This window comes from Hippocampus comes, unplaced genomic scaffold, assembly GCF_001891065.2.
Source record: "Hippocampus comes isolate QL1 unplaced genomic scaffold, H_comes_QL1_v1.1 scaffold317, whole genome shotgun sequence".
Lineage (NCBI taxonomy): Eukaryota > Metazoa > Chordata > Actinopteri > Syngnathiformes > Syngnathidae > Hippocampus > Hippocampus comes.
This window is the reverse complement of record NW_017805531.1, coordinates 189,700-207,533: the sequence shown is the minus strand read 5'-3', so window position 1 is coordinate 207,533 and position 17,834 is coordinate 189,700. Positions and strand designations below refer to the sequence as shown.

Here is a 17,834-nt window from a genome sequence, read left to right as displayed (position 1 = left end):
TACAATAGTTAAAGTGTGTATAAACTTATGCAACCGCATTATTTTAGTTTTTAATTAACCCTCTTGCTTGCCCACCAATTGTTATCCCAACTGAATTTTGCAGGTGTTCGCTCCGCACTTACAATACAATACATCATTATTTGTATCCAGTATAGCGCTTTTTCGACAGCGGCAGCATATCATTTTTTATTTTCAACAAACGGCAACGCATTTATCTGTGGCGTGTCGACCTTTTATACCAGGTGCACCCCAGAAACATTACGCAAGATACACTTTGCATTCTAGAGTCATGATAAACATACGCGGGCCAAACATCCAATTTTTGTATCCCACGTCAACATGATCCAGCGAGGTATGTTGTCACCACACCGACAGTAAGCGCTCCAGACATATCCATCCATCTTTTGGTTTGCCAATGACCATTGCCAGTAGCGCGAGGACCGGAATTGCTTTTATTTGATGTTTATTTTGCGTCAATTTAAATCTGTTTGCCTTGCTGTGTCCGTGCTGATAACAGTTGCGGCGTCACCACTTGGAAAAATACACCCTGGCAACCTATGCTTGATTGACGGTTACGGCAGCACGTACTTAAGAGTGTGAAGTATACATTCAACCGACTGGCTTCTGGAAACTGACAGCGACAGTAAAGCAAACTTAACATAAATCTCTCGCGTTTACCAAACAGATATGAGCTCAGAGATAAGCGCCACATGGATGCTCCCCTGAAGAGAGCAGTGATTCCCTCTCTGTTGATTAGTTTTATCTCCTATTTACATCTTTATTGCCGAGACAATCTGAGAGATTCCTGACAGGCACGCCTCGTAGACCCCGCCAGGGTCCAAAGTCTGCATATAAATTCACCAACACGCTCCGTTTGAACCCAGTAAATTCACAATGCCCACAAGGAGCTTTCAATAAGCCACATTTACACCCACTTGCATGTCATGATGCCAACTGGGTTTGTACAATTATCTCAAAGTTTGAGCTGAGCCCATAAACACAAGGCGTTATTTGAATCTTTTAGGGCAGCGGTCCCCAAACTTTTTCCTGTGAGGGCCGCATAAGCTTTCGCTTCTGTGATGGGGGGGCCGGGGTCAGTCTGGAACAGAAAAAGGGTGACCGCAAGAGTACGGAAATGTAAAAATGGATTGTTTTCCAGAAACCCACACACAATGAAGCCGCCACTTGACAGATGAGACTGACATCAGAGATAAGCGCCACATGGATGCTCCCCTGAAGAGAGCAGTGATTCCCTCTCTGTTGATTAGTTTTATCTCCTATTTACATCTTTATTGCCGAGACAATCTGAGAGATTCCTGACAGGCACGCCTCGTAGACCCCGCCAGGGTCCAAAGTCTGCATATAAATTCACCAACACGCTCCGTTTGAACCCAGTAAATTCACAATGCCCACAAGGAGCTTTCAATAAGCCACATTTACACCCACTTGCATGTCATGATGCCAACTGGGTTTGTACAATTATCTCAAAAAGTTTGAGCTGAGCCCATAAACACAAGGCGTTATTTGAATCTTTTAGGGCGTCATCGCGATACGGTATTGCAGTTGATGTCATTGTTTGTATCGAGAAAACCAAATGGACGTGACCTCTCTTGTAAGCCGCCTCCTTATTATAAAATGCGTGACACGATCAACCTAATGCAACCGGCCACCTTCTACCCTACTTCCTTCTGGGCCTGTCGGTACAAAGTCAAAGTGTCATAAAGTTTATTTGCCCCGGGAGTTTCCTCGCGCTCCACAGCGGGACGGTGTGAACATAGAGAGCGGCTCTTACCGGGAGGCTAAACGAAGGGATTTCACGAAGAAGACCGATACAAGAATTGAAAAGGTACCCCTCTGGTTACATTTGTTTTGTCAGTGTGAGAAGATTGAACAGAATTGCTGATCATTTCATCTCCTTTTGTCGATTCTTAAGTGTACTGTGAACTGTTGGCTCGATTTGACTGATGTCTACATTTTGGGTTCGAGCTTTGCTCTCCAAATGAAACTGGTTGATTATTATCCCGCTTGTTCTGTATTTTGGATGCTAGGAACCCTGCAAATCGGTGATGCTGAGAAAGGTGAGGCCGGAAACCTCGACGCCTTTATGGTTATCCAAGAATTGCTGTAGATGACAACAACAAAAAAAAAGTAGCCCATCGCGAATTGATGATGTGATCTATGAATATCGTTTGCTGCTTTCAGGGGGAATGGGTTTGGCTGGACTCAGGCACCGGCGTGCCAATTGGAGCTAAGGTCAAAGTAACGCCCAGCGGCCAGCGTTTACTGGTGGATGATGCGGGAAAGGTGAAGCATTCTCAATTGACTCGAAACTCACCGATGACATTCCAGAGTCCACTTGAACTCGCCGTGTCACTGAATTCCCGACTTACAATTCGGTTTCTTTTTTGCCCAGGAGCACAGTTTGTCACCGGAGCAAGAAGGCTCCCTCAAGATCATGCACCCTACGTCAGTGGAGGGGGTGGACGACATGATCAAACTGGGTGACATGACGGAGGCTGGCCTACTACGAAACTTGCTGCTGCGCCACAAACAAGGAATCATCTACGTACGTTCCACGCAAGTTTGCTTCAACGGCGTATTCGGAGAATGAAACATAGGCTACAGATGTTCGAAATATGTTGAGCGGCTCCAGCAAAAAAATAAAAAAATCCCCCTGGTTAAAGTTTGCTTCAAATCCAGCAACAAGCCTTTGTGACTTTCACTTATTTATGATTATTTATTCATTCATTCATTCATTTTCCGAACCTCTTAATCCTCACAAGGGTCGAGGGGATGATTATTTATGTTAAATGTTATTTGTGAAAGCGTGATATAAATCATGATGTATCATATAGGAAAAAATATTCTCGAGTATTGTAGTGAGACGTTTTCGGCAGATCTCTTGAAACCCGAAAATTCTGATGAACTGTGTATATTGCGACAAGGCATGTACTGACGTGACACTTATTTCCCAGACGTACACGGGCTCCGTTCTGGTTGCGGTGAACCCATACCAATTTTTCCCCATATATTCAAATGAGCAGGTGAGTTGTCAGTACCTCAGTAATCATATGAATTTAGATTTTTATTTTTTTTTTTTGCCACGTTTAATCTGTTCATCATGCTGTCCTTCAGGTAAGACTGTACCGCGGTAAAAAGCTCGGGGAACTCCCTCCACACATCTTTGCCATCGCCGAATCCTGCTACTTCAACATGAAACGCCATCTTAGGAACCAGTGCTGCATCATCAGGTCGGATGAATTCGAATTTAGAGAAAGCTGAATCGGGATCACAAAAAAAGTGAGAATTTCAAGCGTCGGTTCTCTCTCAAAGTGGAGAGTCTGGAGCCGGCAAGACGGAAAGCACCAAGTTGCTCTTGCAGTACTTGGCAGCGGTCAGCGGTGAGCTCTCTCAGCAGCAGATTGAAAAGCAGATCTTGGAGTCCAACCCGATTTTGGAAGGTACCTCAATACTTAAGAATCCCGCTTTTTACATGAAATGCTGCAGAAATATTTCAATTGCATCACCGTGTGTCGTTTACAAACGTTTTCAAGAATTTCCTACGCTGAAACCTGTTTTGCGCAATCTAAACTTTCCAAGCTTTTGGGAATGCTAAGACCATCAGGAATGACAACTCCAGTCGTTTTGGAAAGTATTTGGAGATCTTCTTCAACGAGGCTGGAGTGATTGAGGGCGCTCGTGTGGAGCAATACCTTTTGGAGAAATCTCGGGTCTGCCATCAGGTAAGGCAACTGACAAAGCCGCGTCTTCTCTATCCAAGGGGTAGGTCTCCAGTGGTGGTCTTTAGCTGTAGGCGGACTGAGATATCGGCTTCAGCGCATTCTCACTGGTACAAGAGAAAACACGTGGCCGCAGAAAATCTTCATAACAGACTATTCATGTCATCGTACGTATTGGCTGGCATCGAGTTCCCATCGGTGTAAACCGGGGGTCACCAGGTAGCTCACAAAGACCCCACGAGTAGCCTGCAGGCGTCTTCTAAAAAATAGCTCACCAGAGATGAGACATTTTGATGTTGATTTTCTTAGAATGAAGTGCTGTGCTCACTTTTGAGAGAGTGTATGAAATATCGGATGGAGTGCATTGAAATTTTGAGGACCTAAACATGTCCGAAAACTTGTTGTCGACACTGTGCACACGTCAAGCCTGGCGAAAACAAATTATTTTCTCCACTTCAGGCCCAGGAGGAGCGAAATTATCATATCTTCTACTGCATGCTGGCAGGAATCACAGCAGAGGAGAGGAAAAGTCTGCATCTAAAAAATGCACAGGACTACATATTCCTCACCAAGGTAAGATTTTTTTATGACTTCTAGAATACTTTTACCGCCAAATTTTTTTTTTTTTCGATTTGCATTCGTTGGCACACTCACAAAATTAGAATTCCCCCATTGAGATTCATATTTGGAAGCCTAAACGTTCAGCAGTCGAAGGCATTTGTTAACTGTCCAGACCGTGTGCAAGCTACATAGTTCACATTGTTAACCGTCACCCAAGTCCACCGCACTCTTGATTACAGGGCGACTGCATCACGTGCGAAGGGAGGGAAGATGCCGAGGACTTCAGGCGTATTCGATCGGCTATGAAAATCCTGACCTTCTCCGATCAGCAGTGTTACGAAATTCTCAAGCTGCTTGCGGCCATATTACACATGGGAAACGTCCACTTTGAAGGCAAGTGCCATGTTCGAGGATGCTATGGTAATAATCTTCGGGGACAAAAGGAAGTCATGGAGACCCCATTTTTCCTTCATCTGAATTCGCAAAACCTCGTAGACAATTTTTGCTTCCAAATGGTTGCGGGCATTTTGTAGGGCCATCCATTCGGGGGGAGGGGGGGTATGGCCCCCCGAGCGGTTGAACTAATATTGTTCTGGTTGTCTTTCTGTTATTGTTCTGCAGGAAACACACAAAATAACTTGGAAACCAGTGACGTCAGTAAATCGGAACATTTTAGCATCGCGGCATCTCTGCTACAGGTTCGTCTTGCCTCGTCACCTGCGGGCGCGGCGTACGCATTGAGTGCTGCATCAATTTGGAAATATCCTGTTTGTTGCGCACGTTTTCTACAGGTCACGAATTCCGTGCTGGCTTCCAGCTTGACCCATCGCTCTTTCATGACTAACAGAGAGATGGTGACCAAACCTCTCGACTGTGAGCAGGCCTCTGCATGTCGGGACGCCTTTGTCAAGGTCTGATCCACTAACACCGAATCACATTTTTTCCTTCTCTTGTGAACATGACACATTACAAGTGTTGACTGAGTGCTAATTGAACGATGATGATGGTGTGTGTGTGTCTGTGTGCGTGCGTGCGTGCGTGCGTGCGTGCGTGCGTGCGTGCGTGTCGCCTCCTCTCAGGCAATCTACAATAAACTCTTCATCTGGATTGTTGGGAAAATCAACGGTGTCATCCACAAAAGAATCGCCGACTACCCCAAATCATCCTTTGTGTCAATCGGGCTTCTTGACATATTTGGTTTTGAGAACTTCCATATCAACAGGTCGTAAGACACACCGCGCTACTTTCCACGCACACTAATGCTCTTTCATAAAAGACGCCTCGGGAATGGAACAAATATCACTTTTTTCTCCAGTTTTGAACAGTTGTGCATCAACTTTGCAAATGAGAAGCTGCAGCAGTTCTTTGTGGGCCACATTTTCAAGCTGGAGCAGAAGGAATATCTGAAAGAAAACATCGTGTGGAACAACATCAACTTTGGTGACAATCAGAAGATTCTGGACCTTCTGGCCGGGAAACCCTGTAACCTGCTTGCTCTGATTGATGAAGAGAGCCATTTTCCTAAGGTAGTGTTGTGCTGCGTCAGCCGGATGGTTGGGCCGCAACACATCATGTTCAACGCTTGAGCCAGTTTTCATGTTTCATGTTTTCATTATTGTGGTCCACGGCAGGGCTCGGATCTGACGATGCTTAGCAAGATGAATGAGCGGCACCGTGGAGACAAGACCTTTATCCCTTCTAAGAGGGAGCACGACACCGACTTTGGGATTCACCATTTTGCCGGCGTGGTTTATTATGACTCCAAAGGTAGGCGGACCAATTTCCAATCCAAATCCCAAGAAAGAACCGGTTGTACGCTAAGTCCTTCTTGTTTTTTTCTGTTTGCATGGTAAGGGTTCCTTGAGAAGAATAGAGATGGCATAAGCTCTGACATCTTCAACATGGTTGACATGTCCACCAACAAGCTGCTTCAGCATATTTTCATGGCAGAGTTTTCAATCAACGGCTTAAAATTGACAAAAAACAAGAGGGTCATGATCACACCCAGGAATTCCATGCGGGTATGAAAGCGTCCTTATTTTCTCATAAAGAGCTCAACAGTTGACCACGCTTCCCCGCTCACTCTCCCATACGCACTACGGGTATGAAAGCGTCCTTATTTTCTCATAAAGAGCTCGACAGTTGACCACGCTTCCCTGTCACTTTCCCATGCGCATTACTTTCTTGTTCGTGCAGTCCCCTGCTGACAACCGCAAGCAAGTGCCAACCCTCAGCGGTCAATTCCGGCAGTCCCTGGATGCCCTCATGAAAGCTCTCTCTGTCTGCCAACCGTACTTCATCCGCTGCTTCAAACCAAACAACAACAAGCAGTCTGAGGTGCCGAGGAACACCGAAAAAACAATTTGGCTTCTTTCTTGTCATTTCTCCAAAAAAACGGATGGTGAAAATGCTGTACTTAAGCCCTAATTTGTTCTGCCACTCCAAGGACTTTGACCGAGAACTTTGCATGCGTCAGCTGAGATACTCCGGCATGATGGATACCATCCGCATCAGGAAACTGGGCTATCCCGTTCGCCACACCTTTGCCGAGTTCTTGACTCGCTACAGAGTGCTCCTGAAGACGGCCATCTGTGACCCCAAAACAGTTAGTCACGCTCTGGTCCTTAGCGTTCATTTTTCACACAGCTTTTGTTTTGTTTGGATCGAAAGAGATGCCGCCGAGTGGATGTTTCTCCTTCATGTCACGTTTCCATCGGACGAACGGAGGCATCGGCTTCTTGTCACTATTCATGGATTCCGTGTTTTCGCCACAGAACGAAGCTGCTGCCTGTTGTGACGCCATCTGCCAGACGGCGTTGGCAAGACCTGATGAGTGGAAAATCGGGAAGACCAAGATTTTCCTGAAGGTTCTCAAAACTTTTCGTTGAACAAGTTTTGCTTGCATTTAGCTTGTATGAGTTGACAGGATTTTCTCACACGCTGGCGCACTGGCGTCTGCTCCCAAAAATATATCTATATCAACTGTACATCTGAGGCTTTCTTTGATTTATTTGCTTTTCAGGTCGTCTGACCTTCCTTACAACTATTTTTTAAAACCTGGCAATGTATTGCAGAAATTTCCTGGACAGATCCAGGGAGTGGAAATTGTTTTATTATTTTCCAGGATGCTCACGATGCGGTCCTGGAACGACTGAGGGAAAATGAACTCAGCATGAAAGCTCTTGTGATCCAGCGATTCATGCTGGGATACAAGCACAGGTGCAATTTTAATTCTAGACATAACTCATATTAACGATAATTTGAACGGAGATGGTTTTGACTGACAGTACCAGATGCAAACAACATGCTTATTCATGTCAATTGAAGTGTTCTAATTGGATGTTGTAATCATGCGTAGAGATGAACTATTTTGTCCCTCTCAGGTTGCAAATACCAGTAACGAATCAAAGTCAAAAAAAAATTCCACAACCAAAAGTTGTGGCCCCTGTGGTTGTATTACAGCTACAAAGTTACCGTGTGCCACTTTTTATAGAAAGTCGTTTCTGAAGAAGCGGAGGGCGGCTGTGGTGCTGCAGAAAAACTGGAGAGCTTACAGGGAAAACAAAACAGGACAAAAGGTACCGTTTGGAACCAGCATCTGACAACCTAGCTGTAAAATTGTCGAAAACCCTTTTTTTCCCCCTCCCACTCTTGCTCTGAATAGCTCCTGCAAGGTTTTGAACGCCTGGTGTCAAAGCTCCGTGGTCGGAAGCTTCAGTCTCAGTATCAAAGGCAGCGAGCAGCAACGCTCACCTTACAGACTCACGTATGTAATCGAGATCGTGCTTGCACACAGTCTGTAGCCATTTGCTCTACTGTATTGCATTTGACAAGGCGCCTTGTAATGTCACATGTTCAAGGAAATTCATGTTTTCGGTCATTGAACTTCTTCGAATATTTTTTTCTAATTATACTTCACACGTAGAACAGACAATATGAATTATTTTTTCATCTACGCTTTGTACTAAGGCACTATATATTTTTTTTATGATTATTTATCATCACGAAACTGGTCGTTGATGGTGTCATGGTACACTTGCCTGACTTGCAACTCCCCGCGAGCCTTTTCGGGATAAGCGGTGTTGAACATGGACAAATGGATGGATCATCATGATCGACACTTTCAAGACAAAGTTTTTCCCTATCTTGCTTTGCAGCTTAAGTCGAAAGCGCCATCTTGGCACTCAAGACGAACTATTTTTCAAACTATTTTTAAGCATTCTTTTCTCCCCTTTTTTTTTTTAAGATTTGGTTTCAGGCCAAGTACATTTTTACTCAGAAACTGCATGTATTATTATTTTGGATGTGGATTAATCAAGATTTGATGGGTGGGACAACTGTAACTGGGATGACCCATAAATCGATGAATAATGACTGACATAATGTGTAGGTACGCGGCTACCAGGCAAGGAAGAGTTGGAAGCGTAAGAGAGAGGCGGTCATACTGCTGCAGGCTTACACCAGAGGAGTCCTGGCAAGACGATTATTTTCAGGAACCCGGATTGAGGTAAGTGCGGAACCTGTTGAAATGAAAAAAAAAAAAAAAAAGCACTGTATGTTTTCCACACTCCATCTCCCACTTCTACCAGGGCCTTCCTGTCTCGCATGCACCGTATGCACCAGAGGAGCACGCGACCGAAGATGACATTGCCCTGGAGCTTCAGCGCAGACTCGAAGAAGTCATCGTCGAGGCTCAACAAGCTCACGAGGAGCTTGAGTCGGTCACTGAGATGGATTCGGCTGACGATAAAAGAAATGTCCCTTCCATACCTCTCGTGACAGTTACACCGTGTGAAGAATTGGAATCGGAGGAAATTGAGGTTTGGTCGTAGCTTTAAAAGTGCTCAATAAACATTGATCACATTGATCAAGCAAATGCGTTTCAAACCGTACAGCCTGACATCAGTTTATTTGAATGACATAGAGAGTGGAGACCAGGTCTGAGATAAGCATCGCGGCCTCAGACACAACCAGCCGGAGTCTGTCAATCGACGAAGAGGAAGATGAGTTTGAAGATTTCACAGAGGAGTATTCGTTCTACAAGTTTAGTATCCTTCACTTCCAGGGTGATGCGAGCCACACACACATAAATCAGAGACTCCGGAAGCCTCTTCTGCAACACGATGATGAGAGCGACACACTGGTGAGTCGTAAAACATGCGGTATGCATACTTAAGCTTCCGAGATTGATTTTTCTCTCTTTGGACATCGCCCGCCACCTGCCGTCTCCGGACAGGCCTGTCTGACCGTCTGGTGGATTATCCTACGATTCATGGGGGACATACTGGAGCCCAGATCTCAGGATGCGACTTCTCAAGTCTCGATCAGCATTTCTCGCCATCTGCCTCACAGGCAGGCCAGGAGACTGAGCAACCTGGTGGGACTCGACCAGGTAAGGAAGGAAAAATGGGAGAACTTTTGAACCGCAGTTGTGGGGTGTTCATTTCAAAAAAAAAAAAAAAAAGTGTCTCTTTAATAGTCTGCAATTATACGCCCAGACTAAATGCAAAACCCTCTGAAATATTTTCGGCTATAGGAAGTTAAAATGACAACAATGGTTTTACAAATGCCCCTTTTTTCGGCATGAATAAGGTTTAATTTTGTCATTTACCTCTTAGAAAATACTCAGGAAGAACAAGAAAAAGCACGGGAACAGGAAACCCTCGGCTATTCTTGAGGAGGTTAGTGACCATAACCTCCTCCATAAACGCGACCATATCTTCGTTGTGCTTTTGTTTCGAATTCAATCATTTCCATTGTGTCACAAACCAGCCGGAGAGCTTCACAGAGGATGAGGATGTTTTGATTGGAGAAGGTCCTACATTGGACAGGCCGCTTTCCCCTCTGGAAAAACTGCATATCATTGTTGGATATGCGCTCTCCAAACGAGACATCAGGTGAGAATATGGTGGCTCCTCAGAATGGCTTATCAACAGGATGAAATGTGGAGTACATCAATGTCCCCGCCCCCCCAAACCAAACAGGCAAAAGACTCCTGAATTTCTTTCTTTTTTTTTATATTAATGCCGTATGTATAGATACGAGCCCTCACTTGGGTATTTTGTTTTATTGTTTCTCACAGAGACGAGATTTACTGTCAGATCTGTAAGCAGCTGATGAACAATAAAAACAGAGCGAGCCGCATGCAAGGATGGGCCCTACTCTCCATCTGTCTGGGGATCTTCCCCCCGACAGAACTCTTCATCAAGGTCAGCTTCTGCCAATTTTCCTTCTTGAAATTGCATTGCGGGTGGACCCTGACAGAAAAGGCCATGTTTAATAAACTGAGGACCAAGGCTGTATTTACACTGCATGTCCCACTTCAGTCAGTGCTTAGTCCGTCATTTTTTAAAAATTCCTGTCAATTGTCAGCAAAACGGGCACCCATCAGTGCCTATTGCCTATGTCCTATTATCCCCATTTGTTACACCTGCTTGCTCAACTTTTTTTTGTTTGTTTGTTTTTAATTTGGGTACTTGTCTAGCTTCCCTATTGCATCTTTAGGCTGTCTTTTTTTTCTTTAAATGATTATTTATGTCTTATTTCACTCTTACACACAGTATTTGGAGACCTTTATCCGCAGGGGGCCAAATGGTTATGCAGAATATTGTATGGAGCGACTGCATCGCATTCAAGCCAATGGAGAAAGAAAAGAGCTTCCCTGTTGGATGGAATTACAGGTACACGCTTCCTTACGCTAAGCTCTTTAATTGTGCAGGTGCAAATAAATGCGAGCTTGGCGAGAATCTTCATTCATGAACAGGTGCCGAAACGAGAACCTGAGAGAGTCACTTAAAGGCTGATCCTTTTCCCTCTTGACAGGCCGTCAAAGCTTTGGAGCCTATAGAAATGACCGTGACTCTGACAGATGGCAGTCATGTCAGCCTGCAGCTGGACTCTGCCTCCACCTCTGCAGAGGTCTGTCAAGCTGCGGCTGACAAGATTAATCTGCGAGACACATATGGATTCTCCCTCTACATTCGTCTCTTTGATAAAGTGAGCTTTCCTTCCTCTGGTAAATAGGAGAAGGATTTTACTGAAGGGCCGGCTTTTCTAAATCACACATCAACCTTAAGAGGGACGGCACATTTGACAGCACACTAATTGCGTTGACCTTTTCGACTCCAGATGTGGTCTCTGGGCAGCTGTGGGAAGCATGTGTTGGATGCTGTGTCTCAGTGCGAGCAGGAGATGAGGCGACAGGGCAAGCAGGAGAAGGACACCCCTGTGCAGTTCACAGTCCGCAAAGAGCTGTTCACGCCCTGGCACAACTGCGCTGAAGACTCCGTCAGCACGGATCTCATCTACAAGCAGGTCATTCAGGGCATCAAGTCAGGAGAGTACACGAGTGAGAAGGTGAGGCTCGGAACACAATGCGTTAGAAAACAGTATTGTAGACAGTCACAGGCCCTTAGTAGGTTCACTGGAACAATCATTTGCAGCCCAGTGTGAGGTGTACCCCCCCCCCCCAAAAAAAAAAAAAAAAAACACTTTCTGTTCAGTAGTCACGAACATGGCAATGTGTTCCTCAGGAAGATGAATATATCCAGCTGGCAACAAAACACTATTACATCCAGTTTGGCTCGACATACAGCAAAGAGAATGTGCAGAGGGTGGTTGAGGACTGCATTGCAATACCTCTGATCGAGAACAAATCCATGGCCAAGTGGATTCAGCTCATCAGCTCAGCGTACTTGCAGGTAAGGCAAAATGTAGCGCCTGTCCCTGTTTTCATGCCAAATACTTCCAAATGTTCTGCTCACACAATGTATACCGTATGTGAGTGCATACAATACATTCAAACATAATACATAAGATGTAATCTGGTTGTTTTTCGGATCATATGCCCACATTCAAAAATTGAGTTGGGCGAGACCTCCGTCAAAATGTTGTCTTCACTTTACAGGGTGATTACACAAAGGGGACCATGAGCAAAGAGAGTGTGAAAGGAGAATTTGTTGACTGCGCTCGAGTGGACTGGCCAATCCACTTCTCCAAGTTTTATGAAGTTACAATGGTGTCAGGTGAGTCGACATGCGGCGTATTTTTACACCGTTACTGTCAAACGAAACACCAAAGGGATTTGCTCATTGTGTAGTTAATACAGCCACTTAATTTTACTTTCGGAAAGTATGCTAGCTTGATGCTACCGCACAATGCAAACCGCCATAGTCGGGCTAACAATTAGCCTCAATGTCGCAGCGTTACAACCCGTTCAGCAACGGGTATTTGAACACACACAACGAGGCGACACATGTAGACAGAAAATGTAACAATGCTTGGAGGGATGTATTTTATCCTCAGAAAAAAAGTGGGCTCTAGCGACTTCATGGCATTTCCATCCATTTCAATGAGGGAAAGATGATTTTGAGATACTCGTGTTTTGAGTTGCGAGTGTGGCCGCGTAACAAATTAAACTTCTAAGTCAAGGCACCGCTGCATGTACGTCCACAGGACCTACTTTGCCCAAAAGCAGGTTTGTTGTGGCTGTAAACTGGAGTGGCATCTTCTTCATGGATGGGAGAGACAAGAAACTCCTTGAGCTGCCTTACCTGGAGGTTAAAGAAGTCAGAAAGTTGAGGTACGGTCCATGTTTTCAACCTTCGCTGCTCGCGTTATAATTTGTGGTAAGTCATACTGATGCAGCTCTGACTTGTTCTCATGATGTCGTTTTTAAGTGAGCAGTCGGTGAGTGTATCCACAGTTGGAGGTGAATTTGTGCTCATGTGTGGTGAAGCTGATGACATGGCTGCGCTTGTCGAGCAAAACTTGAGTGGACTACGAGCCCGCTCGATGTTTGCGCTTGCCCAGCAGGATTCCAATAAATCAGGTAGGAGTTTCGAGCATTTCTCGTAACCCAAGAGACACAAGCATGAAGAACCTCTGACCTTTATGCTGCACCCTGCCGACAGATGATCCCCGATTCTTGAGCTATAAACAAGGAGACCTCTTGTTGATAGAAATTGATCAGGAGTATTCCTCTGACAAGAACGTGGTCAAAGCTACAAATCAGAAGACAAATATCAGTGGTGCCATCTATAAGGATGCGTTGCAGTTTCTCCCAACCCTCACCAGACCCACTGAGGACGTGCTGGTATTGTATCTTGAATCATATTTGATTTGGCCAAGAAGATATCATTGAGCATTTGTACTGGATGGCATCTTTTGGACCACATTTTAAATCTTATACATGGATAATATTGACGTATTGGAAGTGGTGTGGAAGACAACAAATGAAGCCTCGCTTTCGTTTCAATGCCCCAATCAGGAGCTGCTCAGTCCAGGCCAGAGGAAATCATCTGTTACACAAAGTGGGCCCCAAAGAGAAGAAGCAGTTGCTCCTGTCTCTTTAAGAGAGTTTGCGCTTGACCATTTTAGGTGATATGTTCTGCAATCTTCTTTACAAGTCAAAGTTAAATGTCTTCTAATCAGTGTACAAATATTGTGTTGTGTAACCACTGTTTCTGAGAACCGCTTCAAATGCGTGTTGCCCGTATTTGCCAACTTGATGCAACACGGATGTTAGAATCAGTGGTGTCGACCTCGATTTTGCAGTTACAAAGCAAATGTTTTATTTAGTGCAGTGTTTTCAATGCATTTGCCGGGACTAAAATAAAAGCCACGATAAAGATTTTGCGCTTCACTGGACCGTATCGATAATCCAAAATATATGTCTAACCCCTCACTCTGTCACAGACCTCTAGGTAAGGAAAGGCTGTGGGCGTGTTCAAGAGAACCGCTGAAGCAGCCACTCATGAAGAGTCTGGTCCGCAACTCTGAGCTGAACTCCATCGCCTGCAGTGCCTTCACTGATATCCTCATCGCCAACTGCCGTTGCAACATCCGTTTGAATAGCAGCATTAGCCTTTGACCAAGCAGATTGTGTGCAAACCTCTCATTTTGAAGTAGCGTGGTGTTTTTCCAGAGTGCCCAAAACCGCTCGCGATTATAAAATGAGCCATCCGTTTTCGATTGCGTTGTCTGTTGTGAACTGGGCATGAAGTGGAAATTGATTATATGCCACCTGGAAGTCAGCTATGTGGATCAAGGGTCCTTAAAAAAAGGATTTCGGTGTGATTCTGACGACAGTATGAGTGAGTCCTTGACGTTGGTCGTTACCCATTTTGAAGTACATGGGTGACTACCCCATCAAACAGGTTCGCAGTCCGTTAGAATTGACTGACCAGATCTTTGGCCCCGCGACGCAACACGAGCTTCTGCAGGATGAGATCTACTGCCAGATCATGAGACAGATGACCAGTAACAACAACAGGTCATTACAGTCTGCCTGCTCGCGTGCGTGTGTATGTGTCAGATAGCATTGCGACAATGTCACTCAATTCCTAAAGGCCACCAAACTTATTTGCTCTCCGCAGGTTGAGCATGGAGCGCGGGTGGCAGCTGATGTGGTTGTGTTCGGGCTTGTTCCCGCCCAGTCAGCATTTGATGAGGCATGCTCAACGTTTCCTGGAGTCACGACGCAGAGAACCCCTGGCTGCAGGATGTCTCCAGAGGCTGCAACAGATGCGCAGGTCAGGCTGCGCTTGAAAACATACATGTGTATATATGGGCAAAAAAAAAAGGTATTGGCCTACTACTCCAGTGCTTCTGGAGGGGAGTGTACTTACATTTTGAAAGTTTCATTCATGTCTTGTTTTGGATCCCATTTCCGTTGGTTGTTTACAACCGAGTGTCCAATGAAAAAGATTGCAACAATAACTCGTCGGGTTCTCTCCTCTCACCATTGCACAATTCCCGACGGAGCGCCAGAGAGATTGAAATTGGCAATATCGTCCTTGAACATTTGTCTCCTGCATGTTTGATGTGCTCAGTAAGGAGCCCAGGAAACGTCCGCCACCTTTGGTTGAAGTAGAGGCCATCCAGCAGAACAGCACCCACATTTTCCACAAAATTCACCTTCCAAATGACACCAATGAGGTCAGTCGCAAAACTATCCTCCGCACTTTGAGATTATCCTGGTTTTCACCGAGAACTAAAATCTTGTTTAGTAAGATTCCAAGTCCATCTAGGTAGACACTTTTACACTGAGATCTGCTCTCTTCCCTCCCCCTCGCGCTCTTTTCCAGCTTTTCGAGGTGACATCCACGACCACAATCCAAGATCTTTGCTACAGTATCGCTTCTCAGCTACAACTGAGCTCGCCCGATGGCTATGGCCTCTATTTGAAAACCCCAAATAAGGTGTGTACGTTCCTTGTTTTCCATGCAAGTTGGGTCTGAACTGGTACGCAAGGACAAAGGAGTGGGGAGCACTTTCTAAAATGTTTTCTTTTGACTTCAGATGCTGAGCTTGGCTGAGCAGACGTATTTGTTTGACAGTTTACGGGAGGCATCCGATATTTCAAAGAAAGGGAAAAAAGTCAGAGAAGGTAAAAGATCATCAAGACGCGCTGTTTTAATTCCGGATTTTCTCAGCTTCCCCGATGGTTTCAAATTGACATTTTCCTCACCAGGCCCCTTAGCCTACGCGCTGATTTTTAAGAGGAAGCTCTGGTTCAACGTGATACCAGGCAAAGACTTGGTTGCAGACCTCACCTTCCACTTCCCACAGGTATCAAAACTCGCTTTCATTACCACTCCAGCTTGTGCTCAATCATTTTCAACATGTCACTTGAACATGTTCTTCAATGCCGCCATAAAGGAGCTGCCGAAATATCTCCTGGGCTATCACAACTGCAGCAAGGAGGACATGATCAGGCTCGGTGGCCTGCTTTTCAGAGCCAAAGTGGACTCCGACAGGTCACAGTTTGTCATGATCCCCAAAATGCTGAGAGACTTGGTCCCCGCTGACCAGATCAAAAGTGCCTCCCCCGAGGAATGGAAGAAGGTAGCCGAGGGTGGCAAGTGGCGCATTCAAAAGCGTGCGCTCCATGTCAATACTTGGGGCGTTTTGTGCAGTTTGACATCCCAGGAAAATGAGTCGTGTGTCGTTTTGGTTCGTCCTTGCAGCACATCATGTCGTCCTACAACAAGCAGAGTGGCATCACGGTGGAGGAATGCAAAATCGCCTTCCTGCAAGCCATATCGAGCTGGCCGACCTTCGGCTGTACCTTCTTTGAAGTTAAAGTACGTTATAGGGGTGAAAGACACATCCGCAGGCGATTAGAGCGTCGATGCCAATTGCCCCGGCGACACCATTCATGATGACATTCCCATTTTTGCAGCAAACATGCGAGTCAAGCTACCCGAGTACCGTTTGGATTGCCATCAGCAAGCAAGGTGTAAGCTTAATCGACCCAAAGTCAAAGGTATGCACACTAACCACCAGCGCTCACTGATGTTAGACAACAGGGCCCTGGCTCACTATTTATTTTATTTATTTTTTTTTTTACCTAATTCCGTTGATGTTAGACAACAGGGCCCTGGCTCACAAATTATTTTATTTATTTTTTACCTAATTCCAAAGCATCGTCAATTTTATCACATCGTTTGTTTTTAATCCTTGCCGACCAAAAATGACTCATTAATATCTTGGGTTATGATATGAACCTTGCAGGAGTTGCTGGTCATGCACCCGTTCAGTCGCATCACGGAGTGCCACAGCGTCGGCGGCTTCTTCCAGATGACCATCGGCACCGTGGTCCGAGGGAACGTCTTTGTCTGTGAAACCTCACAGGTGAGCGACCACTTTTATTCTCCCGATTCAAAGTAATTGGTTTCCAAAAAGAACGATTGCTGATAACTGCTACGCCGCGTTTCAGGGTCACACAATGGAGGACCTTCTAAGATCATATGTCCGGATGTATGAAAGGCAAAGACAGGCCTTTCGATCCAAAAACCACATGTTTACCTGAGCTGTCATGACCGTAATTAAGATCAGATGAGTATCCAGACTTCATAATAAGGGAAGAATATTTAAGGTTTCATTTTGTATTTTTCATCAGGGTAATTCCAATTCGTATACTGTCATTTTGAGAAGAAAAAATAATTTATATATATATATATATACATGTTCCTGTACAGACTCACTGTAGCAAGACCATAAATTATGAAAACACAATAAACGTATATATCTCTTGCACAAATTGTCCATCTCCAGCAGTTGTTTTATTGCTTCCATTTGGGGATTTATTCATTATTTGCAGTTCATAAATCATTCGTATAACCGAAGCACATTCTTGAACTTCCAGCGACCGCTAACATATGCTTTTTATATAACATTAAACACTGACCACTTACCGATTTAGATCACAAATCGTTGCCCTTTTCATTCAGGTAAAAAAGATTACCAAAACAAAGACCTTTCCGTACTTTAAACTGCGCTTCTCCTACCACAATAACACAGTTAAAGTAATAACTCTCTGGCGGTGTCCATCAAAACTGAGCCTAATCCTTTTAAGTCAGATTTTTTTTGGGGACACAGTCTTTGTATTTAATCTTAACTTTGTGGCCACATATTGTATTGTTCAATAAAAATGGCAGTTTTGGAGGTAATTTATCAAATGTCAGACAGAATGTCCTGGAATGCTCTGCAGCCTGGGAGGACATCCAAAAGAGTGTGTGTGTGTGTGTG

At 44.9% G+C, this 17,834-nt stretch overlaps 1 protein-coding gene across 2 annotated transcripts; it reads left to right on the top strand.

The window, feature by feature from the left end:
* The first annotated feature begins 1,528 nt into the window (after positions 1-1,528).
* LOC109520602 (unconventional myosin-VIIa-like) lies at positions 1,529-17,342 on the top strand. 2 transcript variants are annotated; one of them, XM_019877958.1, is made up of 50 exons: positions 1,529-1,846; positions 2,049-2,078; positions 2,203-2,304; positions 2,414-2,566; positions 2,976-3,044; positions 3,136-3,251; positions 3,334-3,461; positions 3,601-3,743; positions 4,200-4,313; positions 4,541-4,694; positions 4,923-4,999; positions 5,093-5,212; positions 5,381-5,523; positions 5,617-5,827; positions 5,933-6,068; positions 6,156-6,322; positions 6,498-6,638; positions 6,748-6,906; positions 7,076-7,168; positions 7,426-7,520; positions 7,795-7,879; positions 7,966-8,067; positions 8,692-8,808; positions 8,891-9,121; positions 9,226-9,444; positions 9,538-9,693; positions 9,920-9,982; positions 10,074-10,198; positions 10,384-10,510; positions 10,862-10,981; positions 11,124-11,297; positions 11,430-11,657; positions 11,834-12,001; positions 12,208-12,325; positions 12,756-12,882; positions 12,980-13,131; positions 13,214-13,395; positions 13,570-13,679; positions 13,998-14,113; positions 14,421-14,574; positions 14,678-14,833; positions 15,134-15,239; positions 15,389-15,502; positions 15,603-15,690; positions 15,775-15,872; positions 15,963-16,148; positions 16,271-16,387; positions 16,486-16,569; positions 16,818-16,937; positions 17,023-17,342. In XM_019877958.1, exons 2-50 carry the CDS (start codon positions 2,067-2,069, stop codon positions 17,113-17,115), a joined length of 6,369 nt encoding a protein of 2,122 aa, XP_019733517.1. In that variant the 5' UTR covers positions 1,529-1,846; positions 2,049-2,066; the 3' UTR covers positions 17,116-17,342. The 2 variants fall into 2 exon arrangements, with proteins under 2 accessions (XP_019733517.1, XP_019733516.1); XM_019877957.1 differs by lacking the exon at positions 1,529-1,846 and having other exon boundaries at positions 1,926-2,304.
* Positions 17,343-17,834: the final 492 nt, after the last annotated feature.